Below are 18,567 nucleotides of genomic sequence, written 5' to 3' on the forward strand. Positions count from 1 at the left end.
TTAAAATACAGCCCTGGCAGGTTTGGCTCAGTGGTTGGAGTGTCAGCCTGCAGACCAGAGAGTCCCAGGTTTGGTTCCCACTAGGCCCTAGTGGCTAGGGGCATGTACCAAAAAATAAAATAAAATAAATTAAAATACAATTACAATTACTTCTTGGTATGGCTATTGGTTCTGAACTACATGGCACAATAAAATAAACCAAATATGCAGTTATGAGTTTATTTTGTTTTAAACTAGTCTCATCTAAAAAGGCACACGTAGGGGTGAGTTTAGGATCCTGGTTATAGGATTATATGTATCGGTACTTTGGATTATCTGAAGATTTGAAAACAATGCCCTTACTCCTTGATGTCAATATTAGCTACAAACAGCAAATGTTGGTAGGCTAAACTCAACAAAAGGCCAGTCAGTACACGTTTCCTTCTGTCTGCAGCTTTCTGTACATAGAGGTATCTAGGAAATGTTGAAGGAGCCTGTACTATGCTACTTCAACTCTATTTAATAAAGTGACTGTCGATATTTGGGTTGAAGGTACAGAGCACTTAGGGCTCTTTATATCTATAAGGAGTGCAATGAGCCATCCAGCCTAACTCAGCAGAGAGAACATTTACTAACAAAATGATTGCAGAGACCCATTGACTTGATGGATTTCTGGGATAGTGTAGAGTAGAGGAGCCCATGATGAAAATGGGAACAGATCTGAAAGCCTTTAGTGGGCTCCTTCACCCCTCCTTCAGCATGGCTTATTAGCACGACACAAGCTCCCCTTCCTCTCCCTCTCTAATGACACGGTTCTATGAACCAATGAATGTTTTGTTTTGGAAAATAAGTAAGCATTGGCATATTATCTGAATGGTGTTTCTTGAGTGAAGCCAAGGGAATAAATACCCTAATTCTGTGCTTTGAAGAATGTACTGGGCAAGCCCATTATTTCACTGATTTTGGTGGATACTTGGCCCAGGTGAGAAAAGGTTAAGAATACATACCTGGGAGTATTTCATTAGGCAAAAGTTCTGACTTAGAAAATAGAAAATTTCAGTGACACTCTGATATACTTTAAGATGGTGATTTCCATATCACATTCTCCCAAGCAAAGTTTAACTCATCATTTGCTCATTCTAATACCTGAAGCAATTCACCTCAAGCTATTGCTTGATTCTTCATAAAAGAAGCAATTACTATGAAAAACTACCCCATAACTCGTGAAATAGCCACAAAATCTTACACAAATAATTCTCTTTCATATGGAAATAAAAGACAGTCTTCTTTATATATACGTGAATGTACAAAAACACATTCTTCATGGAAATTGTATCTCCTTGGGCATTCAGAGCAGGAGTTATGTAACAGCATAAGTGCCAACTGGAAAGAGGTTTCCTGGCTTTAAAACTGGAACGAAACAACTCTCAACATTTGCAAAACATTCCTTTATTATTAGAAATAAATTATTTGTATAAAAAATTGCATGCGTCAACCATTGCATTTATTTTTAGCACAACCCAGGGCTTCAATCCGGTCAGCCATTACAAGAAACAGAGTCATTGTCTTATACAAGTTGAACAGTGTGGGACAGGAACAGGAGTTCTCACAATCACAGAAAAATACTTACAAGAGTAACATCAGACATGGTTTATTTCAACAGCATTTTTTTTCCACAAGCTAACAGTTTTCCTTTTGTGATTTATTTTTAACTGCTCATGAGTAAGCAATACTTTAGCTTGACACTCATTGGCTGTATTGTATAAAATTGGATTCTTCACTCTTTGTTATTGATACTTTTGGCTCATGGCTACTTTTTGTTCCTTACAAGATTGACTATTGATTTGATTGATTGTAGTCTACAGAGATCTCCAGGAGTGAGTTTCAGTGGTGTCATGTTCATTGTTTGAGATCACATACCAGATTTCTTCATATTGTGTCATTTTCCTGTTTCAGATTGAGTGATTGCTATAGCTGATATATGTTGTCTTGGTAGAGGAAGCTGTTAAGATAAATTAAGACAATTAATAGTAAAATTATTTTGATAAAATAATTTTAAAATTCAAATTCTATAATGACAATTTTTATAATACTCACTTTTTACTATGTTACTTATTATCTTTAAACCATGTAGTAGAAGTTCAATGATTGTAGAAATAAAATGCTACAGCAATTTTAATCTATAAAACCACTAGCCTCATTTATAGTAGGTATTTTGCAGAAAAATAAAAATATAACAGTTCTAATCTTTAATAAACTTAGGTAAAATTTAATTTAAATGTATATTTTGATTAACAAAAATTTTCAATATGAAAAATAAAAAACAGATAAATTATCTATCCTGATATATATGTATATGTGTGCATATATGTATATATGTGTCTGTGTATATATATACATATACATATATATACATATATATAATTACAACCTCAGTTAAATTCGAGTCTGTTGTTATGACCAAAAAGTGTTACTAATTATAGTTACTTGTACTTCGAGTATATCTTGCATTTAAAAATAAAACTTGTAGACTATAAAACAAAGCGTAGTAAAATATCAAGTACATAGAATATTGTAAATGTTGAAGTAAATATATGTATTGACAATACATATTTATGATCTGTTTCCATCCAAAGGATACAAATGGAGATGTTTAAAAAGTAAGTAGACTTAAAGAAGGAAATGAATATTGAATTGTTCTAGTACTAACTTACTATAAAATAAAAGATTATTATAAAGATATGAATAACAAAACATTCTAAGTCAAATTTATATTCATGCTTAAATTTCCAGAGAATCTAAATCCAAATCTAAATAATTACTTTGGGTTTTTGAAAGGTTTTATGGAATAATAAATCCCTGTTCTAAAATTCAAATGTGAAGTTTTATTTTTCAGTAGAATTCTGGAATGAATAATCTGAAGGAGAAATATGGAAAAAATTCAAAATATGTATGTATATCACTACATAAATCCACTTCAGGATGAAACAGATTTTTAAAGAATAATTTAGTTTTACATGGAGGCTAAATGGATAACAAAACAGTATGCTTCCTTATATATGCTGTCTACAAGAGACTGACTTCAGATCAAAAGACACATAGAGACTGAAAGTAAAGGGATGGAAAAGACATTTCATGAAAGTAAAAAAGAGCTGGCGCATCAATACTTACACCAGACAAAATAAACCTCAAAACAAATGCTACGTAAGAGGAGACAAAGAAAGACCCAGTAACTCCACTTCTGGGTATTTATTTGAAATAAAAAAGACATATACATCTATATGTTCATTGCAGCATTATTTACAATAGCAAAGATAGAGAAGCAACCTAGGTGTCCATCAATAACTGAATGGATAAAGAAGAGATATGACTTAGCCATAGAAAAGAATGTAATCTTGCCATCTGCAATAATAGGGATGGATCTAGAGGGTACTGTGCTGAGTAAAATGAGGAAGACAGTGCCATGTGACTTCACTTATATGTGGAATATAAAGAACAAAAAAGAACAAACAGAACAGAAGCAGGCTCATAGATACAGAGAACATTTTGATGGTTGCCAGATGGAAAGAGACTTGGGTGGATAGGGGGAAAAGGTGAAGAGATTAAGAAATACAAATTGATAGTTATAGAACAGTTGCAGGGATGTAAAGTACAGCATAGAAAATATAGTCGATAATACTGTAATAACTGTATATGGTGTCAGGTGGGTACTATGTATGGGGTGACCATTTAGTAAATTATGTAATGTATAATCACTGTGTAGTACACCTGAAACTAATATAATATTGAATGCCAACTATAGTGGAAAAAAACAAAAAAAATGTAAAGGAAGAAAATGAATTATTTAGTTTTTGAACATCGAATAAGGAAATTGTAAAGCTCTTCCTCTGAAATAACTGGTAATCAGACTCATTCCATTAGTGTACATCACCACTGGTGATTGACCAGAAAAGCTCCTACCAGAGACTGAGATCATGCAAAGTTCACCATTACTAAAATTAGCACAGGTAGCCCAAAGAAGTGCTAATTGTTAATGATGTTGCTCTGTTTCATATCATTGAATATGATGAGCTTCATGACAAAAACAGGTGACATATCTGCTTATCTTCTCCACATCATTCACACGTCACATTTCTGGGTTATTTTTGTGGCACAGTAGAAAGGAAGTAGATTTTAGATCTGATTTTAAATTATATTGTTTGCTATAAAATGGGTGTAAAGTAAGTTCACTTGTCCTCGGTTTCATCCCTGGTCAAAAATCTGAAACAGTGAGGTTTTGTGAGTATGGAAGCAGAGTAAGTTTGTGAGGGACCAACTGTTGTCTAAGCGAATCAATACGGAATCCTACCCTTCTACACACTCCCCAAAGGTAGGATGTCTGTTACATTCGGTTTGGTATGATGTGAAACAATGATTTTTATGCGCATTTATTTTATTATTTCTAATTTATATAATGCTTTCATATGCCTCTAAATTTCTTCAAAGAAAATAAAATCTGTACTTCAATTATGTTTTTGAAGGACTTTCATAAACCTTTGTACACAAGATAAAGAACATTTTTCATAGGAGTTAGAAAAATCACCCTTAAAAAGGTTGTTCAATTGCATGCCTTATTCAATATATTCACAGTAACTAAAAATGTAGAAAATATTTATCAAATTTGTGGGTAGCTAGGAAGAAAAATGATGGTTGAAATACAAGCACAATGGCCAAAAATATCTTGAAGAAGATGATATTTCGACGTTAACGCAACAGAAAATGATTTGGATCAAACCATCTTTAAGGATCATTTCAACTTTGACAACATAGCTGGTTAAAGATCCATACTTCATTTTTTGAACTCCTAGAAGTGATCTCCAGGGGAAAGGATGACAGAATTTTATTGAGAATTGAAACTATAATTTACAAAGGGAAAGCAATCTTAATTTTTCTAACGTTTAGGAAAGGGAGCGCAAGGCTCCGGAAACCAGTGATTTAGTCAACATGAAAACAATGACAAGGCACACATCTTGTGAATGTGATACTTTGCAAGGATCTTTATCCCAGAAGTACTACAGAGTAAAATGAATCAAAGATGTACAGATGAGCTCATAGAGAGAGTTTTTACAGTGGTAATGGATATGCTTATGGGAAAATTAGCTTTAGAATACAACAGCAATGAATTTCCTGTGCATGCCATACTGTGCTAGAAAAAGCAGATCCACCTCCATCAGTAGCTGTTTTCAGGAACTATTCACAAACATAGGTTAAGGAATACCACGTTACAGCTTTTGTTAATTGAGTAGTTTCTCACTCCCTTCCCACACTTTCATGAAACAATAAAACTTGTTTTTGTTTGCAATGTAGTATTCTGCAAATTTAGTAATAACATGGACGTGTTGGTCTCCCTTCCAGTTTCACATTCCTTATACTTTTTCTGCATAGCTTTTGAAGCTTAAAAAAACCTTCAATATGTGACCAGAATTTCTGGCATTAACAAGCCATTATGATGAAATTTCTAAATATTGAACTAGCAGATCTGCTCCATGGCCATGAAGAAAAAAAGATCACATGCATATTATGAATATAGAGCTAATTTATCAGAAAAAATCCCAACAATAGAATCGTAGTCATAATCATCAAAATCCTTAACATATTTATAAAAAGAAAGAAAGAAGGATGCTAAAACAGTTGTGTTTGAAGTTTATGTCTTCCCTTTTCTATTACTCACAGACCAATCTATATTTTCATGGCAACAATGATATATTTACCTTTATATAGTGATTTATAGTTTACAAAACACTTTCATGTATGTCGCTGTCACATCATTGTAGTAATGGTGATTTATCAAAAGTCTAGTAGCAGGAAGTATGAGAACACAGCAACACAGATACTGTTCCAGGGCATTAGCCAGCCCTGGATTTCTTGAGCATAGACTCCACCCATTTCAAGAGAAGGTGTTTTAAATCTGAGGAGGCATGGTACTAGTTACAGATCGTTAAATGGCAAAGGCCATTCCAATATTCAATTACACTTCTAAAGACATTAAGACACACTTTTAAAAGACATATATTGCATTTATGTTATTCAAGTTATTGAAACTTTTAGAGGGTTTGTGATTTTAGGAGACTTCTGACTCTACTAAAATTGTTTGTATATGTAGTAAAGATAACAGGAACACAGGGCTCCATGATACTAGTCATGTCAGTGAACAAAGGTTAACAACTATTACCCGGAGTAGGACTGTGCAAGGATGTTTGAAGATTTCATGCACTGCCTCTCAAGAATGTACAAACTACAATCACTTTATTTGGGCATAATTTATTCAAATCCAAACTACTCTTGTAAAAGATAAATACACTAAAATCCCCAAAGTATAATTTAACCTTCATTTAGGCAGTAATTGACTTGATTTGGATTCTCCTTTTTAACTTTCTTTATATGCCAAGAGTGAGCATCGACTCCTCCGGAATAGTACAGGCTTACCTTCCACACAGGCCCACAGTGGTAACCTTCATTCTTATTTCAGAGAAAACAGGGAAGTGCACACATGCTATATAATTTCCATTTCATTACCAACATAACATAATGGTAAGGAAACAAAATGCATGAGACTTATTTCTATAATATGAGGTAAGTCTTTAGCAATACCTGAAATTTTGCTCTTCAAGGAACCTATTAATTTTTTTAAAGGGTGGGAAAAGTTGATGAATTTTTTTCTCATCACAGTCCAGAGATGAGTCTGGGATCACTGGTATTTATTTTACTGTATCTTTGGTTTGCTCCTATTTGCAACTGTATTATATAAAATTTTCTGGGTTGAAGCTAAAAAACAATTACAACTACAGACTCTGGTTGATTATGCAGAGAGGTGCCAGTGTTTAACAGCAATTAAACACACTTTGGCTAACAGCGGCTCCCTGGCACCCTAATATACCTTTTAACCTCCTGCCCTGACACTTTCAAGGCATAAAACGGATAAAATTCTGCCCTAAATCATAAGCATTCTACTCTGGTGACTCTGAGAGTAGCTTTAGCACATCTTTTGCTAACAGCCTGAATGGGCCCATTATCGGTAAATTATTTATTTATAAACAGAGATGATTATAAATTTTTATTTTTTACCATAACCCATCCTTATCCTGCCTTTTCTTGTAGTTTCTCAAGGGTTCACGTTTGCAGAAAGATGAACGTGTGGGGAGTATTTGTAGATTTATTAAAAAGCTTCTTTCTCTACAAGTGACTAAGTTTGCTGTTAGTGAAAGTAATCTTCACTAAATCTGGCCAATAATGCCAGTCTGATAGTAATTGAACCCAATAAGTTTAATTAATCGATACTTGTATTCTAAGGATATTTCTGCATATGGGACATTTAGAATAGACAATGCTTATCTGGAAATCTTGACGTAACAGAAGGTTTATAAATCTAGTGAAGACTAGAAGTTGTTATAATAATTAAGTTAGATAAAATTATATCTTAATTTTTTCTGTATTTCATGTCAAAAGTACAGAGGATAGGAGATAGAGCCTTCTGGAGGAATCTGAGAGGAAGACAGTATGTTTGCACAGATTTTGGCCTTCATTATTAGATACTGTGTTGTATCCCCACAAGAGGACGGGAAGCCACTCTAATGCAAATACTTTAGATTTTATTTCTTTCTGATGCATCGACAGAACTAGTAATGTGATGTTGGTTATTTTTGTTTTTGTTTTTTTAACTATACTCAGCTTTTTGGCATTTTTACAATACAAATCTTCAATCTATTCGCTTGAACTGAATAGATCATACCAAGATGAACTGAATAGATCGGTTGAACTCTCTTGGATTACTTTGGTACCGGTGTGTCATTTTCAGGTACTTCTTCAGCGGTGGACTAGAAAGAAGAGGAAGTGAGGCAGGAAAGGGAAAAGCGGAGTGGTGGTTGTAGAGAGAACTCTATTTTCAAGGTCATGAGGCTTTTGGACAAAGGCTCTAATTATCTTAATACAATCAAGAAAGGAAATCATATAAGCCAAACAAGGGGACCACTTGAGGAAAACAAGTATTAACTATGACCGAACCTCACGTCAGTTGACCAATTTTCTCATGTTCCTAAATGTCCAAATGACATTTATCTGTGTAAGATCTTTGATAGTATGTTCCATAAATATTAGGTAACTATTAATTCTATAAAGAGCAACCGATAATGAATAAAGATTACAGAACTGTTCCTAATCACTAAAAGATCATTTTATATTTGGAAAATAATTTCGAACTTTGAGCTCTACAGTGCCTCAAAAGAGAGACCTGAGTGTCACACTTTATAAAAGAGATTGTGTGTGAATGTTTATGCTCTGGAGAAGAGCCATGGACCTTGAAGTCATTTGGTTCTAATAGCCATGATGGTCTCATGGTTTGCAAATACCATCATGCCCCTGGAACCATGTAGCAGTGCCCAGTACTAGTAGAAGAATGTTCAACGTACATCTATTAGGAAGTGCTCCCGCTCTTGACCATCGGAAATTCTACGGATGACTTACTGTTGGTTTCAAGACTCTCACAGAGTTCACTTTTCACCTCGCCATTTGGTCTGTCATTTCCTTTTTGGATCAGTTTGCTTTGCATGGTGGCAGCTGTCACCACAGCCTTGAAGCTCCTTTTGCGTTTTTGAATGTTCTGCTCTGGATGAAAAATTATAATATAAACCTTGGGCATATAGAGCATACCCAGAGACACCGAAGCGCTTAAACTCATGGAGACAGTAAGTGTTGTCGTTTGGATGTACATCTGAAGGGAGAAAAAAAGAATTAATGTTGGTAAACTTGATCTAAGATAAAGCAAATAACATAATTGTTTTCTGAAATTATTTCAGTTTCTCTGCTAAAGTTGCATGAGAATATACGTATTGAAATTGCCCTTAGTTACAGTCAAGCATTTCTTTATCCTCACCTGAAAACGTGGGTAAGTTTGTACTGTTTATTAAGTCCAATTCCTTAAAACAAACAGACAACATATCTATGATCTTCATTAACATCTGTTCACTTTAATAACACCTCTGAAAATGTAAATTTGTCAAATTGTATCTGGCAATCCTAGGACCCAAACTAATTGTGCCCTTTTTAATAAATTCTCTAAAAGCATTCACCTTCAAGGGTAAATACCTGAATCAGCCTTAGGGTTGCCTTTTCTCAGGGGAGAAAGTTTATCTTAACAGATAGCAAAGTCTTGAGGTGAAGGACTATCCAAACCATGAGGAGACTGTCCCTGTCTGTGAAATCATACCATGTAGGTTACTGAGTTTACTATGCAATTCATCTACCACCAGGTTTTTGCACAAAACCTCATCATAAGTATAGGAATACTCTTCAACAAGGCGATAGAAAATTTGGTTTCAAAGTTAACTTGCTCCAGGAAATCATCAATGATAAATCTTAACTTAATTATAACGTTTTTTATAATTTTATAAGCACTAATGCATTGAAAAATGAAAACAATGGACCACTTACTAATGTGTAACTATGTGACTATATAAAATGTACAACTAGATTATAAACTTCCTTAGAGCCTGTAACTTACATATTTTTCTTATATACCTCTAAGAAACTACACAAGGTTCTAGACACAAGAATAACTCAGAAACTTCTAATTTTTGGGTAAATGATTATATTAAAAAAGAAATGATTTATACAAGATTTGATTTACACAATCATACATAATATGCTTTCCATAATATTCCACTCAGTCAAGTGAACATCAGTAATGGCTACAACACACGGTTGGTGACATTTTAAGTAAGAAACAAAGCGAATCCAGATTCTCAGTTGAGCTCAGGCATATCGGGCTCATGCACACCTGCCTCAATAAAGACATGATACCAATACATCTCTCAGCAAATTAATATCTGTAACAAAAATTAATTAATAAAAAAAAGAATAAAAAAAAATAGAAAAAGAAAAATAAATAAACCACTACATGTCATGACCTCTCATGCTACTTGCCAACGAAAGAAGCAGCCCCATGTTAAATTTGGAAGAACCAAGGCCGATGCCTCCCCATGGTGACCACAGCTCCCTGCCGGCTGAGGCGGGCTCCCCACCCTCCACAGACGGGAGAGTCCGGGGTGGGCTCCTGTGAACAGGCGCTGCCACAGCCCCGCCCCCACGAGCCAGGCAGGGTTGAGCCTCCCACTTCGAGGCCCCCCAGTGCAGAGACTGGCCTCCCAAATAACATGCACCTGCGGCTAGTGTCGCCCTGTGAGTGTGATCACATAAGGCCATGCCCACAGCGCCGGCCCCCACCATCCTCCGCAGCCCCAGTGACCACAGCGCCCTGTCTAGGAGCCAGCAGGTAATTTGGGGGCTGAGGTGTCTGAGGAGACACCGCCCATGTCCGTCAGCAAGTCCCTGCCCACGCTGTCTGACGGGGACCCCTGCCTGCTGGCCCTGGCACTGCAGATGCAGATGAAGACATGGAGGGCTGCCCGACTCCCTCTAGGTGCCCCCACCGCTGCCCACACCGCCAGCATCTGCACAGTGGACCCCGAGCTGCTGTCCCAGCCTCAAAACAGGCCCTGCTGACAGAGAGCCTCGTCGTACCCAGAGTCCCTGGCTCGCGCACCCCAGCACTGCCAACCCCAAACCCACCCCAGTGATCGCTGCCAAGACCAAGGGGCTGGCTGGTAGAGACGGGGCCAACCAGTCACTCGGCGCCCATAGCGAGCCCAGTGACAAGGGAGTTCGGGCACCCCTGTCCAGAAAGGCCTCAGTCCCCAAGACGACCACTCGGGGCCCATCCGGGTCAGCCAACAGCTGAGCACGTGAATTGGAAGCCTCATCTGGCTCCCCTGCCTACCTCGATCGGGCCTACCTGCCCCAGAGAGCATGTCTGCCTGCTGGTGAGGGCTTCTTTCAGGGCGCGTTCTTCTTTGTCACCAGCCGCCAGGATCTGCACAAGGGAGAGCGCCGGGGGGCCGGCTGGACGCACCCCTGGCCAGCAAGCAGCAGTGGGACTGTGACCTCCAGGTGACCTTGACCCCCACCTTAGACTCAATGGCCATGCACCAGTGGTTTGAGGAGACCAGTGCCCAGCACCAGGCGTTGGGCACCACGGTGCTGGGCAGTAACAGCACAGTGTCCCTGCAAGAGGAGGCCTTGCAAGATGGAGGTCCAGCCCTGCCTGACCCTTACCCTCATCCCACCCCACCCTTTAGGCCAAATCTGCCACTGTCTTCATGGTCACTGCATCAGAAATAAACCAAGTGTAGGCGGGAGAGGGAGAAGGGTATGGGGGGGGGGGGGAAGAAACATCTGTAACAAAAATAAATTAATAAACTCAAAACAAAGAAAGAAACCAAGTGCCTCACCAAAACAAACAAAAAAAGTAGATGGTTCTGATAAAGTGTGAGGAGATGTGCCTTTAAAGCTAATAAATCTCCCTAAGCCACACACTTTTAAGCAATTTATGATATGAATACTCATGAACTTCTCATGTGTTGATTAACCCTCCGTGAACTCCTGTTTCCCTGCTAGCATGCTATGCAGAAAATGGGCTGCAGAGAAGGAGGAGGGACGGAAAGGTAAGGAGAGGATATAGCCAAATGCAAACCACTCTAGGATATGCCAAAGCCATTCAAACAGGCAACCATCAGTTTTGTCCCAGTAAGACCCTACAAGTCAATTTTGCTTAACAAACATGCAAAACGACCTCCTGAGGTCAAACAGCCATGAAATGACAGGAACACCATGCTAATTAGCTAGATTATTTTTATATGTCTTAATCTGTTGATCTTGCTAAAATGTACAGTACAATCAAGTAATATGTAAATATCTTTGTATCTTGAAAATCTTGTAAATTTTCTCTATTACCCTAAATATGAATGCTAATTTTCTTCCATTATTCAATACAGGGATGATTAAGAATCTTTTTTTTTTTTTAATCATCCTCACCCGAGGACATTTTTCCATTTTTTGTTCAGGTAGAGTGGGAGGGAGAGAGAGGAACAGAGAGAGAGAGAAACATCAACGTGAAAGGGACACATCGAGTGGTCGCCACCCGCACAACCAACCAGGGCCGGGGACAAACTGCAACCGAGGTACATGCCCTTAGCGGGAACCAAACCCGGGTCTCTCTGGACCGCAGGCCGATGCTCTAACCGCTGAGCCAAACTAGCAGGGCAAGAATCATTTTTGTAATATATAGTTAATTTAATCTTTCTAAATATTAGGCATAAAGAAAATTCTGGAATGCTAGTTTCCACATTAAGTATAGTACTGCAGTCTGTCTTTACAGCAAACCAACTCAATGGAAGACATGATAAACATAGCCATTAGGATTAAACAGCACTGTGCTTAGTGTTCCAAGCTCTCCATTAGATACTATGCTGTCAAATTACACCAAAACGCTGATCTTACTTGTGTGCTCTTTTAAAACAGCTTCTGAACATTTTAACGTGAATTTAAGTCAGGAAAAGCATCTATTCAAAATCATACCTTAGAATCCAAAATCTTACAGTGACCTAACATTTATAGATGACCTTGGACTATAAGTAGACTGAGAGTTTGAACTTTGTTTTTGAATATTTAATGAAATGAAAAAGTCACATATATCATAACCTTAATGAAAGCAACAACAACAATAAAACAAAGAAAGACTAAAAATCCCACCTACTCTAATTATAGGGGAACTAAATGTCTAATATCATGGATTATAGGATTCTATCTCCCATATTTAAGAAGAAATGGAGAGATTATGTTAAAAGATTAGAAGGGAGCACTTAATTCCAAGAATCTCATGGATTTTTGTATATTAACAGAAAATTCTAATTATTTGAGCCATGTAAGAAAGAAACTGCATCACTTATGGTTTGTGGTTTTTTTTTTAAGATAAAAAAGTTTACAGAGAAACTCTGAAGTTGCCTTATGGGTGGAGAAAGCCCCACATCGACCCAGCAGGGGACAATTCAAACTCTAATAAAACTTCCCTGGCAACTGGACAGCTGTATGATTTTATTTTCCTCTCTGACCTTTCATTTCTTCCCTATAAAATGGGAAGTCCGTTTTCTCACAGAAAGGTTACAGAATGGGATAATAGTCTTCATAAAATATCTCAGAAGCACACATTGTAGTAACACAATAAAGATTATTTGCCCTACAACTAACAAAAGGATGCTAACAAAGCATTCTTCCAGGTATACAGGAACAGAGAGGGCCCTATAAGCTTGTATCCAAAACAGACAGCTTTGTTTACTGAATAGCTGATAGCCATGATCTAACTATATGACGTCAAGGAAAAGGCTTTTGTGATCTTACTTCAAAGTAGGCAGAATAAAATTATGCCCCAAAGTCAACTCTATTTGCTGATGTCAAGGCCATATTCACTGTCTGTGCTACAGCCCTGGAATAGCACACTGGCTCTCTGTATCAAATTATAGCTCATCAGAATGTGGGAGGGAACTATATTAACTCCCTACAACCAACACAAATCCACTGCAAGATGCAGACAATGGCATCGGATATGTCAATGTAACCCTCTTTCTTCCAATCTTGTTTTCTTTTTTTTATGCCCCACCTTCTGCCCCATCACTCCAAAATATTAATACCTGGAGGAAAGGGAGTATCTTTTCTATTACATGCACTGATAGCCTGTCACTTCCTCTGTCTTTAGGCCCCATGGACATTTTGAAACTGAAGCAGTCAGATGCACTGAACAGATTTAAATGATCTCAGGTTTAGCCAGGGAGGAGCTGGCACAAAGGAGCATACTAACATGACATCTTTTCAGAGACCTTTTGCAGCTCCCTCTGCATTCCCCGAAGGGTCATTTGTGCACATTCAGGGTCTACTGAATGCAGGGCATGGCCTGAAGCATTAAAGACTCTAGGAAGAGTGAGGAGGGAGATTATATTACTAAAGGAGAAAGGTCGGACTTTTACTTCAACCAGCTACCTGCACACAGAATTCCATCACTCTGATATCCAACCTCGTACGTTCTCAATGCTTTAGTAAGTAAGATAACCACTTCTTAGACTTAACTCCCAAGGCAGGTTGTTGCCATGTGATAACTAAGAAATTCATTATTTATTCCTGAATGTTTCTGCCTTGCCCTGGATGGTTTAATCTCACTTTTTGCTAGAGTCAGCCAGGTTCTAGTCGGCTGCTTTGCACACAGTCTGATCCGATAGAAAGCTACAGAGAAACTCTTAAGCTGCCTTTCTCTGTTTTTGTTATCTATTCCCTCATCTGTGTGTCCACCAAAGTGTCACCTGCATCTAAATAGTAATTTTCTTCTGCTTTTCAGCAGGGCTTCAGTCAATGGACTTCGAAATCTCATTAACTGCTGGAAGTGACTTCATAAACATGTAAAGATAGAGAAGTTTACAGAGAAGCTCTGGAGTTGCCATATGGGTGGTAAAAGCCCCCAATTGCATTACACACTTTAGAGGCAACAACCCGTCTCTTTTTGCTGAGCCTGGACCCTAATGAACCATCACAAAATCCATATCACATATTGTACCATTGTTTTTCATTCTCAGTCAGTTCTAAGGGGTCCTCCTCATTTCTCTAAAAGCTTTACATTGAAGCATCCAGGCATCAGTCCTTAAATGTTCACTCATCTATCATCTGTCTGTCTGTGTCTATCTCTCCATCCATCCATATTATGCTCTTGATCGTCACATTTTGAATGATGGCCTTAAACCAGGACCAGCTTCCTGGGTGTGCTACCTGTACACTGGTCCCTTCATTCAGAAGAGTCTCAAACTTGGCTTAATAATCTACTGTCACTGTTTTGAAACTCTTATTAAGTTTTGAATAAATAGGCCAGCATTTGTGTATTTCGCTGGGCCCCAGAAATTATGTAGATAGCCCCGCCTTAAAAGCCATTTGCACACTCGCAAATTCCAGGCTGCCCTCAGGAAATTCAAGTGCCTTCTTGGCAGCTCCCCTTGGATGTCTGGCGTATGCCTAAAACTAACAAGCATCTGAATCCCATCTTCATTCCTAAATCTGCTCTTCTAGTGATTTTCTTTGTCTTGATTCCATTTTTCTGTTTGTTGAAACACAAACCTTGAAATTCCTCTTACACTCTTACTCTATCAATGAAAAATCCTGGTGAGTCTACCTTCAAAATTTGTCTAGACAGGTCATTTTTCACTACCCCCACTGGTACTATTAGTCTGGTCAATATCATCTCTCATTTGGATGATCACGATAACTGTCCTACTGATTTCTCTTCTTCTGCCTTTGTTCTTTTTCGTCGCATCACCTGATTGATCTTAACATGTCAACCAGCCACAAATAATAAAAATAATCCTATTATTTATAAATCAGGCTAGGTCACCCCTACTCTCAAAACTCTGCCATGACTCCCTACAATGGTGTCCCTACAATAGTCAATAAGGTCCCCTAAACTGATCTGATTTTCCTCTTTCCCTCATTCATTCTCTTCCCACCACACTGGCCTTCTGGAGCATTCCAAGCCTGCTTTGCCCTGGGGCTTTATAGTAAAGCTAACTCCTTCACTTGCTTCCGGTCTCCCCTGGACTGTTCTTTCTCAGTGAGACCTTCTCCAAACACATTATATATTGTCAGCCCCATCCCCCCAGAATCATTCCCAGCTTTATTTTACTCCTCAGCATCTAACATTTTCTACCATAAAAGTCTATCTATTTTACTAATTTAATTTATGTGTTGTCTATTTCCCTTAACTAGAATAAGAATTCTATGAGTATAGGAATTTTTACCTGTTTTGTTTACTGCTATAAACTTAACACCTATAATACTGCCTGGATGATATAAATTTCCTATATTCTTTGAGGTGGTGTAGGTACTTACTCTTGAATTTAGCACTTAAAGAAAATAACCCATGTAGTTTCAAGAGGAAAACAATAAATCAGAGTCTAAAACTAGAAAATAGAAAATTTGAGGGCCCCATTAAACCTCAAATCAACATCTAGACTGGGACAGAAACTCTTGGCTAGATAAATATGATGCTCTTTTAAACTGTAAACATGTCAATAATGGGCCATTTTGTTCCCAGCTTAGCAAAAGACAATATAAATTAGAAGTCAATGGTCTCCACTCTGGGAATATGAGAGCTCTGGGCTCAGCCTTGGATCCCTCCCCCATGTTAAGAGTGTGCACTCACACTATTTATAATCTTCCATAGACTTTACTCAAAGGATTTAAGGAGACAATGCATGTAATATATTGGCACAGTGCCTAGCACATAGTAATCAATAAATAATAGCTATTGTCATTCATTAACCTTGATCATGTTTCTCTAGTTATCTTTCTCCATTCCTCACACAGTAAAGACTTAACAATACTGCTCTCTCAAACTAAGCCTCAAGTATTTTAGCCTTTTTAGTAACACACACACACACACATACACACACAATATTTATTCATAAGTAAATATGTTTCATACTTATGGGAAACTCTAGAGTTAGCACATTCAAAGGATCATAGTCTAATTTCATTCGGGAGAAAATCACCATCATGAGCATTGTGTTTCTCCTGTCAGGAAGAAATCATAGTGTTGCTAACCCATCCATAGGTCAGAGACACTGCATTGTGTTTTCATTAGTGGGGATAAAGATGGGTTTGTTCTGATCTATTTGCAGTCTCTCATCATGTCCCCTTTTGGCCAGGACACATGTTAGCAAAATAGTCAAATCAAAGGGTGATGCAGAACAGGGCAGGTTCACATGTGAGGTCTGAATTCTTTTTTTTTTTTTTTCATCCTCACCCGAGGACATTTTTCCATTTTTTTGTTCAGATAGAGTGGGAGGGAGAGAGAGGAAGAGAGAGAGAGAGAAACATCAATGTGAAGGGACACATCGAGTGGCTCCCACCCGCACGACCAACCAGGGCCAGGGACAAACTGCAACCGAGGCACGTGCCCTTAGCAGGAACCGAACCCGGGTCTCTCTGGACCGCAGGCCGACGCTCCAACCGCTGAGCCAAACCAGCCAGGGCTGAATTCTTAACTTTGGACTTATTGGGAATGGTGGGAACCAGATACAGAAAATAATAAAGCATCAATCAACAAGGAACATTTCAGCTTTGCTAAGGACAGGAAAGGATAAGTGTAAAAGCCAAACATAGAAAGACAAGTATTATATAATCTCACCTATTTGTGGAATATAATGAACATAACAGTCTGAGGAATGGGGTAGTCCCAGAGACGTGGAAGTGGGGTACAGACTGACAAGCCCCAGAAGAGGGGGTGGTAGGGGAGAGATAAACCACAGAACTTACATGCATGTATGCATGAACAGTGGTCATGGACAACAAAGCTGGGGACAGGGTAGGGAGGGAGGGAGGGGGGTAATCAGTGGGGGAAAAAGGAGAAACATCTGTAACAAAAATTAATTAATTAATTAAAAAAAAAGAAACTCAAGATCCTATAAGGAAGGAAGAATCCATATTGTACTTATAATAAGTGCTTATAATTAAATATACATGATATTTAATATTTATATTAGTAAATAATTTGTTTTTTATTAAAGTCTGATAGACATTTTATGAAGTAAATGTTTTAAAATAGAGCATAATTAAATGTCTTTAATTTTCAATTATTCTGCTTAAGTATTATTATGTAGAAACATAATAATAATTTCTCAAACAATGGTGCTGCATTTTCTAACATGACATATGCAGATGAATATGAGGCATCTACTTGCTGAGTGTTCATTGGTTTCTCTTTTACAAGTAATTTTCTTAAGGTTTCCCTCTATGAACTCCTACTTCAATGCTGCCTTTGAGCCCTTTATCATTTTTCAATAGCATGATCAGAACAGAGAAAAGAGTAATATATGATATTTTAATTATCATGATTTAAATACTATCCATTTGAACAGATACAAAACATAATAAATGAAATATCTGCATAAAGAGAACAAATAAAAAAAGTTTAAACTTTTTTATTTATTTTTTAAAATTTTTAATTTATTTTGGGGGGGGGTAAACACCTTTATTACATGAGCCAAGACAGGAGGGAAGAGAACTTATTTGCCTTTCCAGGCCTTGATTCCCTCAGATGGAACCCCAGGTCCAAAAAACATGGAACGCTTCACAAATTTGCGTGTCATCCTTGCGCACGGGCCATGTTTATCTTCTCTGTACTGTTCCAATTTTAGTATATGTGCTGCCAAAGCGAGCACTAAACTTTTTTAGAAAGAAGCAAGGGAGAGGAAACAATTACTTTATAAACTATATAATCATATATCTTATATATGATATATATATAATATGTTTACTATGTATGTATGTGTGTATACAGTCTTAGCAGTGAGGGCAAAAAGAATACATTTTGAATCTTATAGTCATCATTGTCTGAAATAGAAGTTGTGCTGGAAGTTAAATTTTAGGCAAAATTTATTATTTTGGTTCTATTCTTGAAGAAAATTTGGTAATATCATGGAAATGGTTTCAACCATAATTTTGTAAAAAGCACTGAATCATTGCTCAACTAGATACTTCCTACATAAACCTTTCCAAAGCCAAAATAAACCAGATCAGCACCTCAAGTCAGGACCTTTGGCATAAAATGTTACAGAAACACTATTTTTTTCCCTAGTGATTTGACTGAATACAGGAAGAAAAGAGGAATAATGTTAGAGCTGAATC

General features: G+C 37.6%; 1 protein-coding gene and 1 non-coding gene across 7 annotated transcripts in view; both read right to left on the bottom strand.

Moving 5' to 3' along the window:
- Positions 1–1,408: 1,408 nt before the first annotated feature.
- The window catches only part of GRM8 (glutamate metabotropic receptor 8), a 759,794-nt gene continuing 742,635 nt past the window's right edge, over positions 1,409–18,567 (bottom strand). For 2 of the 6 annotated variants that reach the window (XM_036246517.1, XM_036246522.1), the window contains 2 exons: positions 8,479–8,725; positions 1,409–1,981 (listed from right to left, as the gene is read on the bottom strand). In XM_036246517.1, the coding sequence (XP_036102410.1) occupies positions 1,932–1,981; positions 8,479–8,725 (297 nt within the window). In that variant the 3' untranslated portion in view covers positions 1,409–1,931. Of the gene's footprint in view, positions 1,982–7,089; positions 7,110–8,423; positions 8,726–18,567 lie in introns of all 6 variants that reach the window. The other 4 variants (XM_036246519.1, XM_036246518.1, XM_036246520.1 and 1 more) reach the window with 3 other exon arrangements.
- On the bottom strand, positions 17,995–18,101 carry LOC118620545. Its single transcript, XR_004957459.1, has one exon. It is a non-coding gene; the product is annotated as a U6 spliceosomal RNA (small nuclear RNA).

This window comes from Molossus molossus, unplaced genomic scaffold, assembly GCF_014108415.1.
Source record: "Molossus molossus isolate mMolMol1 unplaced genomic scaffold, mMolMol1.p scaffold_m16_p_7, whole genome shotgun sequence".
Lineage (NCBI taxonomy): Eukaryota > Metazoa > Chordata > Mammalia > Chiroptera > Molossidae > Molossus > Molossus molossus.